General features: G+C 47.2%; 1 protein-coding gene across 6 annotated transcripts in view; it reads left to right on the top strand.

Moving 5' to 3' along the window:
* The window catches only part of LOC137437030 (nicotinamide/nicotinic acid mononucleotide adenylyltransferase 3), a 40,916-nt gene extending 29,384 nt beyond the window's left edge, over window positions 1–11,532 (top strand). For all 6 annotated transcript variants that reach the window (XM_068131338.2, XM_068131340.2, XM_068131339.2 and 3 more), the window contains exon 5: window positions 10,920–11,532. In XM_068131338.2, coding sequence (XP_067987439.2) covers window positions 10,920–11,323 — 404 coding nt within the window. In that variant the 3' untranslated portion in view covers window positions 11,324–11,532. The remainder of the gene's footprint in view (window positions 1–10,919) is intronic.
* Window positions 11,533–12,734: the final 1,202 nt, after the last annotated feature.

Below are 12,734 nucleotides of genomic sequence, written 5' to 3'. Positions count from 1 at the left end.
AATAATTGGAAAGTTAAAAAAAAAAAAATACCCTTAGGCCATACCGACGGGAGAGATATGTGCATACCAGAAGTTTGGTACGATTTCACAAAAGTTTGAGGGAGTAGTTCAGTGACAACACAGACACTGCACATGTACAGTCACGTGAAAAAGTAAGTACACCCCATGTAAAGTTTTGACTTTTTCAACATATTTCAACGTACAGCTATTTGATCTTCATGTCAACAATATTGAGAGATAAAGGTGATATAATATAACAAATATCATGAAACATTTACATTTTGTAGTCCATTGTATAATTTAAACAAACATAAATGCAAATTTTGCATGTGGAAAAAGTAAGTACACCCCAACATTTATCACCACTTCAAATACCTAAAATTAGAATCAGGTGCACCAGCTCAGGTGCAAATGATTAGAACATCATTAGAGAGGATCTTGGAGGAACCTGTCTTATTTAAACCTCAGACATTTAGTTTGGTTTGCTCTTTGTTTTTGAAGTGTGCGGCGTCACCATGCCTAGATCAAAAGAGTTCTCTGAGGCCTTCAGAAAGAAGGTTATAGATGCCTACGAATCTGGGAAGGGATTTAAAAAGATCTCCAAACAATTTGAAATCAATCATTCGACTGTCCGGAAGATCATCTACAAGTGGAGAAGATTCCAAACAACTGCCAACTTGTTCAGGCCAGGCCGCCTCAGCAAGTTCAGCCCGAGAGCAGACCGCAAGATGCTGAAAGAAGTCTTGAAGAACCCCAGAATGTCATCACGGGACCGACAGGTAGCTCTTGCCACTGTTGATGTCAAAGTTCACGAGTCTACCATTAGAAAGAGGCTGCACAAATTTGATCTACATGGGAGGTGTGCCAGGAGGAACCCTTTGCTGTCCAGAAAGAACATCAGGGCAAGACTAAAGTTTGCCAATGAACACTGAGGCAAAGACCAGCACTTCTGGAACAATGTGCTGTGGACAGATGAGTCAAAGGTAGAGCTATTTGGCCACAGCGCCAGAAGACATGTTTGGCGAAAACCAAAGACAGCATTTGACCACAAGAACCTGATACCAACTGCAAAGCATGGTGGTGGAAATATGGTTTGGGGCAGCTTTGCTGCATTAGGGCCTCGGCAGCTCACCATCATAGAATCCACTATGAATACTTCATCGTACCAGAGGGTACTTGAGGATAATGTGAGGCCATCTGTAGGAAAGTTGAAGCTCAACCGAAGGTGGACCTTGCAACATTACAATGACCCTAAACATCTATCTATAATTCCAGTAATCTGTGTGTGTGTGTGTGTGTTTGTCTGTGTGTTTGTCTGTGTGTCTGTGACCGCTGTTTCTCGACAACCACGGGTCCGATATACTTTAAACTTGCCAGGTATATTGCTGGGGACCCGAGGATGTGCCTTTTCAAGGTTTCATATTAATCGGACAAGTAGTTACCGAGCTATGGCGATTTCTTTACCAAACTCCGCAAGCCGTTCGCTTTGGACCAAACCATTTCATGTAAATAGAGGGGGGGGATTGTCACCGTACTCGCAAGCCGTTCGCTTTGGCTTTGCGAATGGACCAAACCATTTCATGTAAATAGAGGGGGGGGGGATTGTCACCGTACTCGCAAGCCGTTCGCTTTGGCTTTGCGAATGGACCAACCCATTTCATGTAAATAGAGGGGGGGGATATAATTTTAGATATATATATATAGTACGGGCATGCCCTAGTACCAGTAAATCCACCAAGGAATGGCTGAAAATAAAGAAATGGAGGGTTCTGGAATGGCCAAGTCAAAGCCCGGATCTAAATCCCATCGAGATGTTGTGGGGGGGATTTGAAACAAGCTGTGCATGCAAGAAACCCCTCAAACATCACACAGCTGAAAGAATTCTGCATGGAGGAGTGGGCAAAAATTTCTCCTAGTCGATGTCAGAGACTGGTAGACAGTTATAAGAAATGCCTACTTGAGGTTGTTTCTGCCAAAGGGGGCAATACCACCTATTCGAGTCAAGGGTGTACTTACTTTTTCCACAGGAGGAAATGGCATCTCGGCTTGTCATTGTTTTTTGTTCAATTAGATCACCTTTATCTATAGATACTGTTTAAATGAAGATCAAATATTGATATGTCCACATATGTTGGAAAGATAAAAAAACATTTCATGGGGTGTACTTACTTTTTCCACATGCGAAATTTGCATTTATATTTATTTAAATTATACAATGGATGACAAAATGTAAATGTTTCATGATATTTGTTTTATTATATCACCTTTATCTATCAATATTGTTGAAATGAAGATCAAATAGCTGTATGTTGAAATGTGTTGAAAAAGTCAAAACTTTACATGGGTGTGTCCTTACTTTTTCACGTGACTATATATATATATATATATATATATATATATATATATTGTTACGGTTCTACGCCGCCCTTCTTCCCCTTACCAAGGGGGGATTAATCCCCTTGTTCTTTCTGGGCTTGGTGGAACTGAGGCTTGACACGTCCCTTCCGGGCAAACGCAGAGTAGGGTCTCGGGACCAATTCTCGCTCGTACCTAATTCCCTGCACCGCCACGGAAGCGAGGAAGCAAGCCTCGCACGAGCCACATGTGGTTTGAGTACGCCGAGCGGATTGATTACCACGTGGTCCATGCAGTCTTAGTTGGTGGAACCCGATTCGAGCGGGTCTATTCGTACCACACTTAGCCAATGAAGAAACCACAGGAACGATCGAATGGAAGAAAGGAAGAACACAGGTTTAATATTCCCACACGTATGTACAATGATCGTGGATGCAGAGGCACAGAGCAGCACTTAGTCAATCTTATCTTATCCCCTGGACTCGGGCCCGTCACACTCACACAGGGAATTGCAGATGGGTTGATGTTCAGCCAACGCGTCGACGTGGTCGTCCACAGACGGCCCCGTCCGGCTCTCCACGGTCCCAGCATGTCCCGCGAAGATGGGAGCAGGCGATGGCAGGAACCTCGTAGCGCGTCTCCTGAACAAAGCAGATGATGAGGTGGAACGGCAAATGCGGGACTCTCAGCGCCGCTGGGGATTACACAGCCGTTTTTCACTCGCTCGACTTAATGCACTGTATAGCGATCAGCCTCAAACTCAACCGAGCGTCACTTATAAAAGCGCGTATCACGCGCGTCGGGCTTCGCCCGTGTATCTTGCACAGTTCTCAGATGCTCACAACTCTTCCACGATTCCTCCAAGCTGGTTAGTGCGTGCGAGTTCTCCCTGGGCAAGTCCTTCGTTCATCAGCGAGAGTCCTCTAGTCCTTTCACCAATGCTTTTCGCGCGAGTCCTTCTCTCATTAGCGAGTCCTTTGGTGCAAGTCCCTCTCTCGCGAGTCCTCTCGGGGGCTTTGTGCAGCGGGTTATATAGCTACGCCCCCGAACCTTTTGGAACCCTCTCGAACCTTCTCGCCACGCCCTGTGACGCAACGCCACCACCACCTCTGAGCCCTGATTGGCGGCTCGTGCTTACCGTCGGCGCTTCTGCCGCCCCGCCTTCGGCTCCACCCCGACCATCCTAGCCTACCTCGTGTTAATTCACCCAAATGAACCAAAGTTAGCGCAAAGGGGCATGAGGCTTAGGGAAGCTGGAAAGTCGGTAGAAGTAGGGCCTATTCTCCTGACTCTACTCAACGCAGAGCTAACAATGGAAAAGGACTAAGCTCATAAATACTAAGACATAACTATACTATCGCGAGGCTACATGTTGCTTGTGTGACTAACTATGAGGGGGCAATTTTAACCTTTATTACTCACTGTACAAACTCAAAACCGCAACACTACCCCTCTCCCTCGTCAGACTCGTCCCCGAGTCGAACCTACAAAAACTGGAACGACCGGTTTTGAGAAAGATCTGGGACTAACTTTTACTTACATGTGACATATAGATGTGGTTCCCCATAACATTTACTCTAACCCGTGTATGCGACAGTTTTACAACACTAAATATGTCCCACCTACTGCGTTGAGTAGCTAACTAACAGAATCACGCCCACAATTAACCGAATCCGGAATTGTTTTCAAACTAAACATAAAGCCGGTGGGCAGCGTTTTTATAGACGAGCACAAAAACCCTACTCCTTATTTACAATTCTATGACCCAGGACCTGTCCTTTTTGGAAAGAAGATGGGAGGGGAGAGAAATCACAGCAAAGCACACAAATACACATTCAAAAATTCACATTTCATTTGCTGCTGGTGTCTTGCATCTTGTATCTTCTGTGTGCGCATATCGAACCGGCAAGCCCCCGGACCGGCATACAGGCCATTCCTGTTCTTCGGGGCTAAATAAACTTGCAATCTTCTCGTCCCTAGCACACAATAATTAAAAAATGCACAACAAGTATGTTCGTTTTATTTGCCAGCAGGGCCAACCCTATGTGGTCCGACTGCGTGACACTGATGCCTCTCAAAACAAGTGGTCCGAAGATGCAAGGTGAATTTGCAGCAAAGTGCGACACAGGTGAGGTGTAAGGCCACAAAACGTGTGGTCCATAAGTGTGTGTAATGTGCAGCAAAGTGTTTGTGCAGCAAGGTGCTGCACAGGTGCAGCAAAGTTACAATAAAGGATATGGCAGCAAAGTGCTGTGCAGTTAATCTGCACAGGTGTAGCAAGGTGCAGCTGCACAGTTCCACCTCCAAAATGGTCCTGGGGTGGGGGGAGAGACACAGCACCACCAGCAAAGCGGAAAGGGCACAAAGGTACACAGCAATACAAGGTAATGCAGCATGAGGGGCGTGGAAGAGCAAGCAGAGCAAGCTCGTCCCTAACCGTTCGTGCCCCCCAACGTCAGCTTACACTACCCAAGCCCTTCATGGTATTTACAAATTCGTCACTACGTCCTGTCTCCCATATCCCCCTCTAATACCAAATTCGTCTCCCAATCCCTCCCAGGAAGGAAGGAATGGAACAACCACAATGTCTCATCACGTCATGATGCGTTTTTACCACTCAAATAGTTCACTTGGTCCTGGTGTGGAGCCTCGTCCTCCTTGGTGAATGGTTGTGGATGGCGCGAAGGGAATTCCTCATTTCCTAACTACACTAACTGACATTAACTTTTAAACTACCCGGGGTCATGCCCTGCCAATTGGCCATCTTTAAACTATGTGGTTCTAAGAACCGAATTCCCCACTGACCACTCTGCGGTGCCCTACGAATTTGGGTCTCACTCCCCAATTTTTCATACTGCGCCCTTGCACAATTTCGGGGCTGGGTCGTGTGGCTCCACTAGCAGGTCCAACTACCTGCGCACCTCCGCCACTGAAGTCGCCACCCGAGCTTACCTGCTCCTGCGACTACCTAAACTGGGGAAGGCCCCTCCTGGCACTTTACCCCTCTGATGCCCTCCTTGGCATTGGGCTACCCGGGTCCTTCCCTTGGATCCTCGGGCCCCACTCACAACTACTCACAACTACTCTGACTGGCTCCCAGAGCCTACCTGTGGCCTCACCTGGCTGACAAACTACCAGTGGCGGAGTGCTCCAATAACCATACTCACCAATTAAACCACACGCCCAGCCATTTCACTGACTCATGCACCCTCCAAAGCACTACATTGCCACAACCTGCACCACAGGTGTCAATATCCAAACAATTTACCTAAGCCCACTACCTGATTTTAAACTACCCCCCCCCCCCCCCGGGCATTCGTGAATGGGTCCATCTCCCTCCATTCACTCCGTCGCACCATGCATTCCACACCATTTATTCGCACACCAATTATTTCACACACTGTTCGTCTCGCACACCACTAAGTTCTGGCACACCTCTTGTGCTCACACACTACTTCCCATACACTTCAACACAACTCCATTTGTCTCGATACACAATTCCTCACACACACGGCATCATCTAACTAGCTGCTTTTCCCCTAAAACTCGTGCTTTCCCGTCATCCCATTAAACTAAGCACACCCTCGTCATTAACATCCGTCTAACCTCTCTACATCCCTTCTACAGTACAAATGTCACTACTTAAATCTTGTCTTCTAAAGTCATCTAATTCCCCAACAATTATCCCAGCCCGCCCTCGGCTAGCTTCGGTGCCCCATGGAGGTAACCATCGCTGGTCCCCCATGTGCATGTCACTGCCATCCCCCTAATCTAATGCTCATGGGCCCAGAGTGAGGAATGGTAAAACCACCATTCCTCCACGCAGGGTACCATTCCCCAACACTATTGCCATTCGTCCACTGCACTCGAGCCTCTTTGTGTGGGAATACGTTGTCATGGCTTGACCTTGAAAGGCCAAACGATCCATACGGGTGGTTAGTCGACTGTTGGTTGGATCCGTCCGGCATTTTCGATCCAGAGGAGGAGGCATGGATGGGCCGAGGTTCAGGGGCCCATCTCTGCGCGGTGCCTTGTGGTCCCACGCACGATGGCCCAACCGCCCACGGTCGGAGCACCGCACCCGCCAGGGGGCGCGGCTCCGAACTCTCCTACCTCCCCCTGAACCTCGGCCTTTACCGCCAAGGCGCGGCACCAACCATACAGGACGGGGGCCGGCACGAATCGTGCCTGGCGGTCCTTGTGAAACCACCGTGGCATCGATCCCCGCTGGTCCCCACAGCACACAACTCACCGAGGGCTCACGTAGGCCATCCGTCGCGCTAAACGCTACCCTGGTCTGTGTCGATGCTTGAGCCGCGTTCTCACCACTCGCGACCCACTCCACACTCGCACACCGAGGCGTCCCAGCCCCTCCCATACACTCCTTCCATTCTGTTACAGCGTGCTCTTTCCGCACACGGTCCGGGGTGCATTCTTTCTCGCACTCCGTTGTAGCACACTCTGGTGCACACCACCCAGGCGCACTCACGCCATTCGCACACTCCATTATCACACACCTTTGCGCACAGTCATACCACTCACGCACTCCGTTACACACTCTTCCTCCGCACACTCCTTTACCGCACACTTTTCTTTTACACACTCCGTAACAGAATCGGCCATCGCACACCCTGGCGCACACGCTTCCATTACGTACTCCGTAACGCCCACGGTTGTGCACTCTCCTGGTACACACTCAATAACACGCTCTGGTGTGCACTCCTTCGCACACTCTCCTGTAACACACACTCCTGTTACACACTCTTCCCGCACACAGTCCGGCGTGCATTCTCTCTCGCTCTCCTCAGCCATCGCACACTCTAACACACTTTTCTCGCACACACTCGTGCTCTGGTGCACACTTTTCTCTTACACGCGCGCCATTCGCCCTCGTACACCGTACCATGGACCTTCCACGACCGCCCGGGTTTCGTCTCGATCCCAAGCGTGCCAAAACCCTTTTCCCGCCAAACACATTCGCACCATTGTATCTCACCTTGGGGATTCTCTTCTCCGCCAGCAACACCTGCAAACTTTTATTGGGGTTAGCAAGCCCGTCATCACGGTGCAAATGCAGACTTTGAGGACATTCCATTTCTACCTCCCGTGATACATTTTCTATCTCTGCCATCTCTTCGGCCCCAATTGTTTCTTCAATTTCCCTTACTTTGACTCTAATTGTTTCTTTTTCTACCTCGACGACCGCCGGCGCGCATGAAATGTTTCTGTCCAATTCGGTGGCCGTCGGCTCTTTTACAGCCCGAGTCGCGATTTCTACACCCAATTTTAGCTGCGCTCTGCTCTACCTCGCTCACTACGCGCTCCTCACATCGCGTTACCTCGTTGCGTACCAATGCGACCTCCTCGCTCAACCCGCGCCCAATGTCCTCCCCCATTAATTTTATTCCCCGGATGTATTTGTCCCCCATTTCTTTCAATTGGCCACCCATTTTGTTTTCCAACCCAGTTAACCCGTCTTTCATTTCTCTCATTTCTCGGGTGGATTTGTCACCTTAGGCGTCAATCTTTTTCTCTTGGATGTCCATTTTCCCATGTATTTTATTTATGTCATTCTTCATTTCCCTTCTTGTTTTGTCCCCTTCCTTTTTTATGGATGCCATGAATTTAGTTAGGAGTAAGTGCAGGTCCGTACCCCCTGGCTCGGCTCTCGCCGCCATGTGCAAGGCGCCGCCATTTTCTACCCCTGCGGCCGGCCCCTCTTCTGCTTCCCCCTCTTCTCCCAACTCCTCCTGTGGGTCCTGGGTCATTAACTCTTCCTTATCATCTACCTCATCTTCTACCCCCACCGGCATTCGACCGTCTTGACTAGCCATGGTACGAATTAAAAATTTGATCTTAAACTATTAAATTTAGTCCACTCGTAATTTTGAGTGCGTGAAGCTTACTCCAGGTCCAATCCCACTCCCCGACACCAATTGTTACTGCCAATATGTAAAATTGGTGTCCAAAAATTTAACCCAGGTTCCAAATCCCACTCCTGACTACCAAATGTTAGGGTTCTACGCCGCCCTTCTTCCCCTTACCAAGGGGGGATTAATCCCCTTGTTCTTTCTGGGCTTGGCGGAACCGAGGCTTGACACGTCCCTTCCGGGCAAACGCAGAGTACGGTCTCGGGACCAATTCTTGCTCGTACCTAATTCCCTGCGCCGCCACGGAAGCGAGGAAGCAAGCCTCGTACGAGCCACTTGTGGTTTGAGTACGCCGTGCGGATTGAGTACCACGTGGTCCGTGCAGTCTTAGTTAGTGGAACCCGATTCGAGCGGTTCTATTCGTACCACGCTTGGCCAATGAAGAAACCACAGGAATGATCGAATGGAAGAAAGGAAGAGCACAAGTTTAATTATTCCCACACGTATGTACAATGATCGGGGACGCAGAGACACAGAGCAGCACTTAGTCGATCTTATCTTATCCCCTGGACTCGGGAAGAAAGGAAGAACACAAGTTTAATTATTCCCACACGTATGTACAATGATCGGGGACGCAGAGACACAGAGCAGCACTTAGTCAATCTTATCTTATCCCCTGGTATAGCTACGCCCCCGAACCTTCTGGAACCCTCACAAACCTTCTCACCACGCGCTGTGATGCAACGCCGCCGCCACCACCTCTGAGCCCTGATTGGCGGCTCGTGCTTACCGTCAGCGCTTCTGCCGCTCCGCCTTCGGCTCTGCCCCGACCCTCCTAGCCTGCCTCGTGTTAATTCGCCCAAAATGAACCAAAAGTAGCGCAAAGGGGCATGAGGCTTAGGGAAGCTGGAAAGTCAGTAGAAGTAGGGCCTATTCTCCTGACTCTACTCAACGCAGAACTAACAATGGAAAAGGACGAAGCTCACAAATACTAAGACATAACTATACTATGGCGAGGCTACATGTTGCTTGTGTGACTAACTATGAGGGGGAAATTTTAACCTTTATTAAACTCACTGTGCAAACTCAAAACCGCAACTATATATATATATATATATATATATATATATATATATATATATATATATATATATATAAAAATAAATATTGTATACATGTGTATATATATGTGTATTGATATATAGATATACAGATATATCGATATATAGATATTACTGTATATAATTTAGTTGTCCATCCTAATGAGCAAACGCCGTGATGTCACCGCCAAGTACGTCCGCCCTGTTTGCGAAGCTTCGGAAGAGCCATCCCACAGCACTGACGTTCTTCACAAAGATGTTAATTCATTTACCATCATAATTCCGTTTATGGCTCTTCCGGAGCTTTGCAGACAGGGCGGACGAACATGGCAGTGACATCATGGCGTTCGCTCATTCGGCTGGATGACTAAATTATATATAGTAATTTCACAACTCCAAACTGCATCCAGGTCGACTCTATGTAGTGGGTGGAAACAAGAGGTAATGTACCGTGTGGCAGGTGGTGCTTGTCACTCCCCGTATGGTGCAGCAAGGGCTGTATGGGACACCTTACTGGCCGTTCTCCACTCACAGTAAGGAGTCGCATAATAACTGATATATATATGCATGTGTATTATGTCCGGCTTCCTTCTTGGGACTACAGTGCAGTAATTGGTGTTTATTTTAATTATAGAAATTATGTGATGCTTATTCCTGCCTGCACTATGAAATAACTATTCTAATCGACGTCCCAGTTTACCCCCCAGACCAGATCCTTAACAGTCTATGAGGAAGTAGTTGTGATTCTGGCCTCAATCGGGGCTCTATCCCATTGAGATGTCTATCCTTCATCACCATCCTCTTCTCAGACATTTCTGAATACAGAGTGTGCTAATTCGAGTTTTTGTTTTGAACCTTTGTTCTAACTAATGATATTTATCACACCACTTGACCATAAGACTGCCTTTTGAAGTGGTTTACATGTGGTGCTAGTATGTTTAGAGATTTGTGTCCATATATGTTTTCAATATCCTGGTGGGCTAGCGGCTAGGGTGCCAGCTTAGGATTCCAAGGATCCTGGGTTCGAATCCCGGTCGATCGCTGAATTAACGCCAGGGGGGTTGACTCAGCCTGTCATCCTTCCGAGGTCGGCTAATTGAGTACCAGTTCACTGGTAATTCCCTGCTTGTCGTAAAAAGGCGACAAAAAGGGTTGGCGGCAGGAAGGGCATCCGGCCGTAAAACATTGCTTCAAAAAGGGGACCAAAAAACAACAACAACCACGGTCCCCGAAAAAGGCCAACCCCCGCTTTGCGGGGAAAAATGGCCTCTAAAGGTGTTTTTATTTTTATTTTTATGTTTTCAATATCAAATCATTACTTTTGCTTTTTTGGCAACACCAGGAGATAATTTTGTCTTTGTTAACAGTTTGGACATCGATGCATTAAGCAGATTCCAACACATCATACAACATTTTCAGATGACCACCAGTTTTATTACAAGAGTGAAATGCTCATGAGGTCGAGAGCAGCAACACATTGATTTGAAGGTGCTCGTTAATTTGAAGGTGCTTGTAGTTGCAAGGAAAGACTTTATCTTGGAACTTATTTTGCCGAAATTAAAAGTTTCCTCCGATCTCTGCTTTTTGTTTGCAGATCAAACCAAGGTGATGCTGTTATGTGGAGCTGATGTTTTGCAATCATTTTGTGTGAAAGATCTATGGAAGAAAGAGGACATTGAAGAGATTGTTGGAAGATTTGGGATCCTGTGCATTTCGAGGCATGGTTCGAGTGTTCCAAGGCAATTGATTCAGGATGTTGACATCTTGTGGAAATGCCGTTGCAACATTCATATTGTCGATAACTGGATACTCAATGCCACCAATTCTACAGACGTACGACGCGAGGCGAGGAGAGGCCACAGTGTAAAATTTTTGGTCCCAGATGCTGTCGCCAAATACATCGAAGCGAATGGAGTGTATACTGATAAAAGTGAGCAAATAAACAGCGAATCCTGTTTAGCACCTTTCTCTATTCATCGAAGGCCAGAAACGTTGTGAATGGAAATGCATTTTGTATTACACCATAGGCACAAAAACCTTTATGATTGACAACTGAAGAAACATTTTGGATTTGCTTTTTATAGGAGCACATGTTTTCGTGCTTTATTTTGAATGAATGGAGAAAGGCAGGTGCAGATTTTGGATTGTTATGTGGGGATGTAAGCAAATCTCTTGTGTGCTGGTATGATATTAAAGATTAAAACTTTTGTCTTTCTGTATTCTGCTGCAAAGGAAGCCATTGGAGGACAAACTTCCAGTCAATGCCAGTTCAGTTTTTGAAATTGAAATGGATTGCAGGTAGGAACTCGAGTTAATAGAACACCTTACCTCATGCGATCTTGAGAAAAAGGACAACAGAATGTTCTTTTCAACTCTTGCTTTGCGCCTCCGACCACGATCTATGTTTCTGAGCATGGGCCGCAATTTTTGTCGTAATCTCGCTGCTAATCCAACCTCAGAGCTAGTGGCAAATCTGATTGGTTCAGACGGCATAAAGTTTTGCCCGAATACAACTAAACTAATGTTTTTTTGGAAGTGAAAACAAGACAATTTGTGTTCTACACTGTTCAAGTACTGTGAACCATCTTTGGAGGCCATTTTCCCCCGCAGAGCAGGGGTTGGCCTTTTTCGGGCACCGTGGTCCCCTTTTTGAACCGATGTTTTATGGCCGGATGCCCTTCCTGCCGCCAACCCTGTTCGTCACCTCTTACGACACACAAGGAATTACCAGTGAACTGGTACTCAATTTGCCAACCTTGGAAGGATGACAGGTTGAGTCAACCCCCCTGGCGTTAATTCAGCGATTGACCGGGATTCGAACCCAAGATCCTAGGATCCCAAGCCGGCACCCTAACCGCTAAGAACCCAGGATCCTAGGATCCCAAGCCGGCACCCTAACAGCTAAGAACCCAGGATCCTAGGATCCCAAGCCGGCACCCTAACCGCTAAGAACCCAGAATTCTAGGATGCCAAGCCGGCACCCTAACCGCTAAGAACCCAGGATCCTAGGATCCCAAGCCGGCACCCTAACCGCTAAGAACCCAGGATCCTAGGATCCCAAACCGGCACCATAACTGCTAAGCCAACACCAGGCTATTGTTCAAATACTGTATATAATTATATTGAAATGCTAGAAAGGCACTTGTTGGAATGCATACCTGTGCCAGGCTGAACAGTTTACGTTTTGTGTCCCACTGATGTGCTGGACCTGGATCTAGACCATTGGTCCTTGTCACACACAAAAATATAGTCGGCTTGTTCTCGTCACCTACCGAAATCATCCACCAAGTTTCATCCAAATACGGCCACAACTTTTTTAAATATTGTTGTCCATATCATTTTTGGCCCCATCTCTCAATGGTGAAGAATCACTTTAAAAATTATAAGATCCGGATCTTCACCAAAATCG

The sequence above is a fragment of the Myxine glutinosa genome, chromosome 11 (assembly GCF_964187855.1).
Source record: "Myxine glutinosa chromosome 11, kmMyxGlut1.1, whole genome shotgun sequence".
In the NCBI taxonomy this organism is placed as follows: domain Eukaryota; kingdom Metazoa; phylum Chordata; class Myxini; order Myxiniformes; family Myxinidae; genus Myxine; species Myxine glutinosa.
Note: the sequence above shows the minus strand (reverse complement) of the source record. Positions and strands in the feature narration are given on the sequence as shown.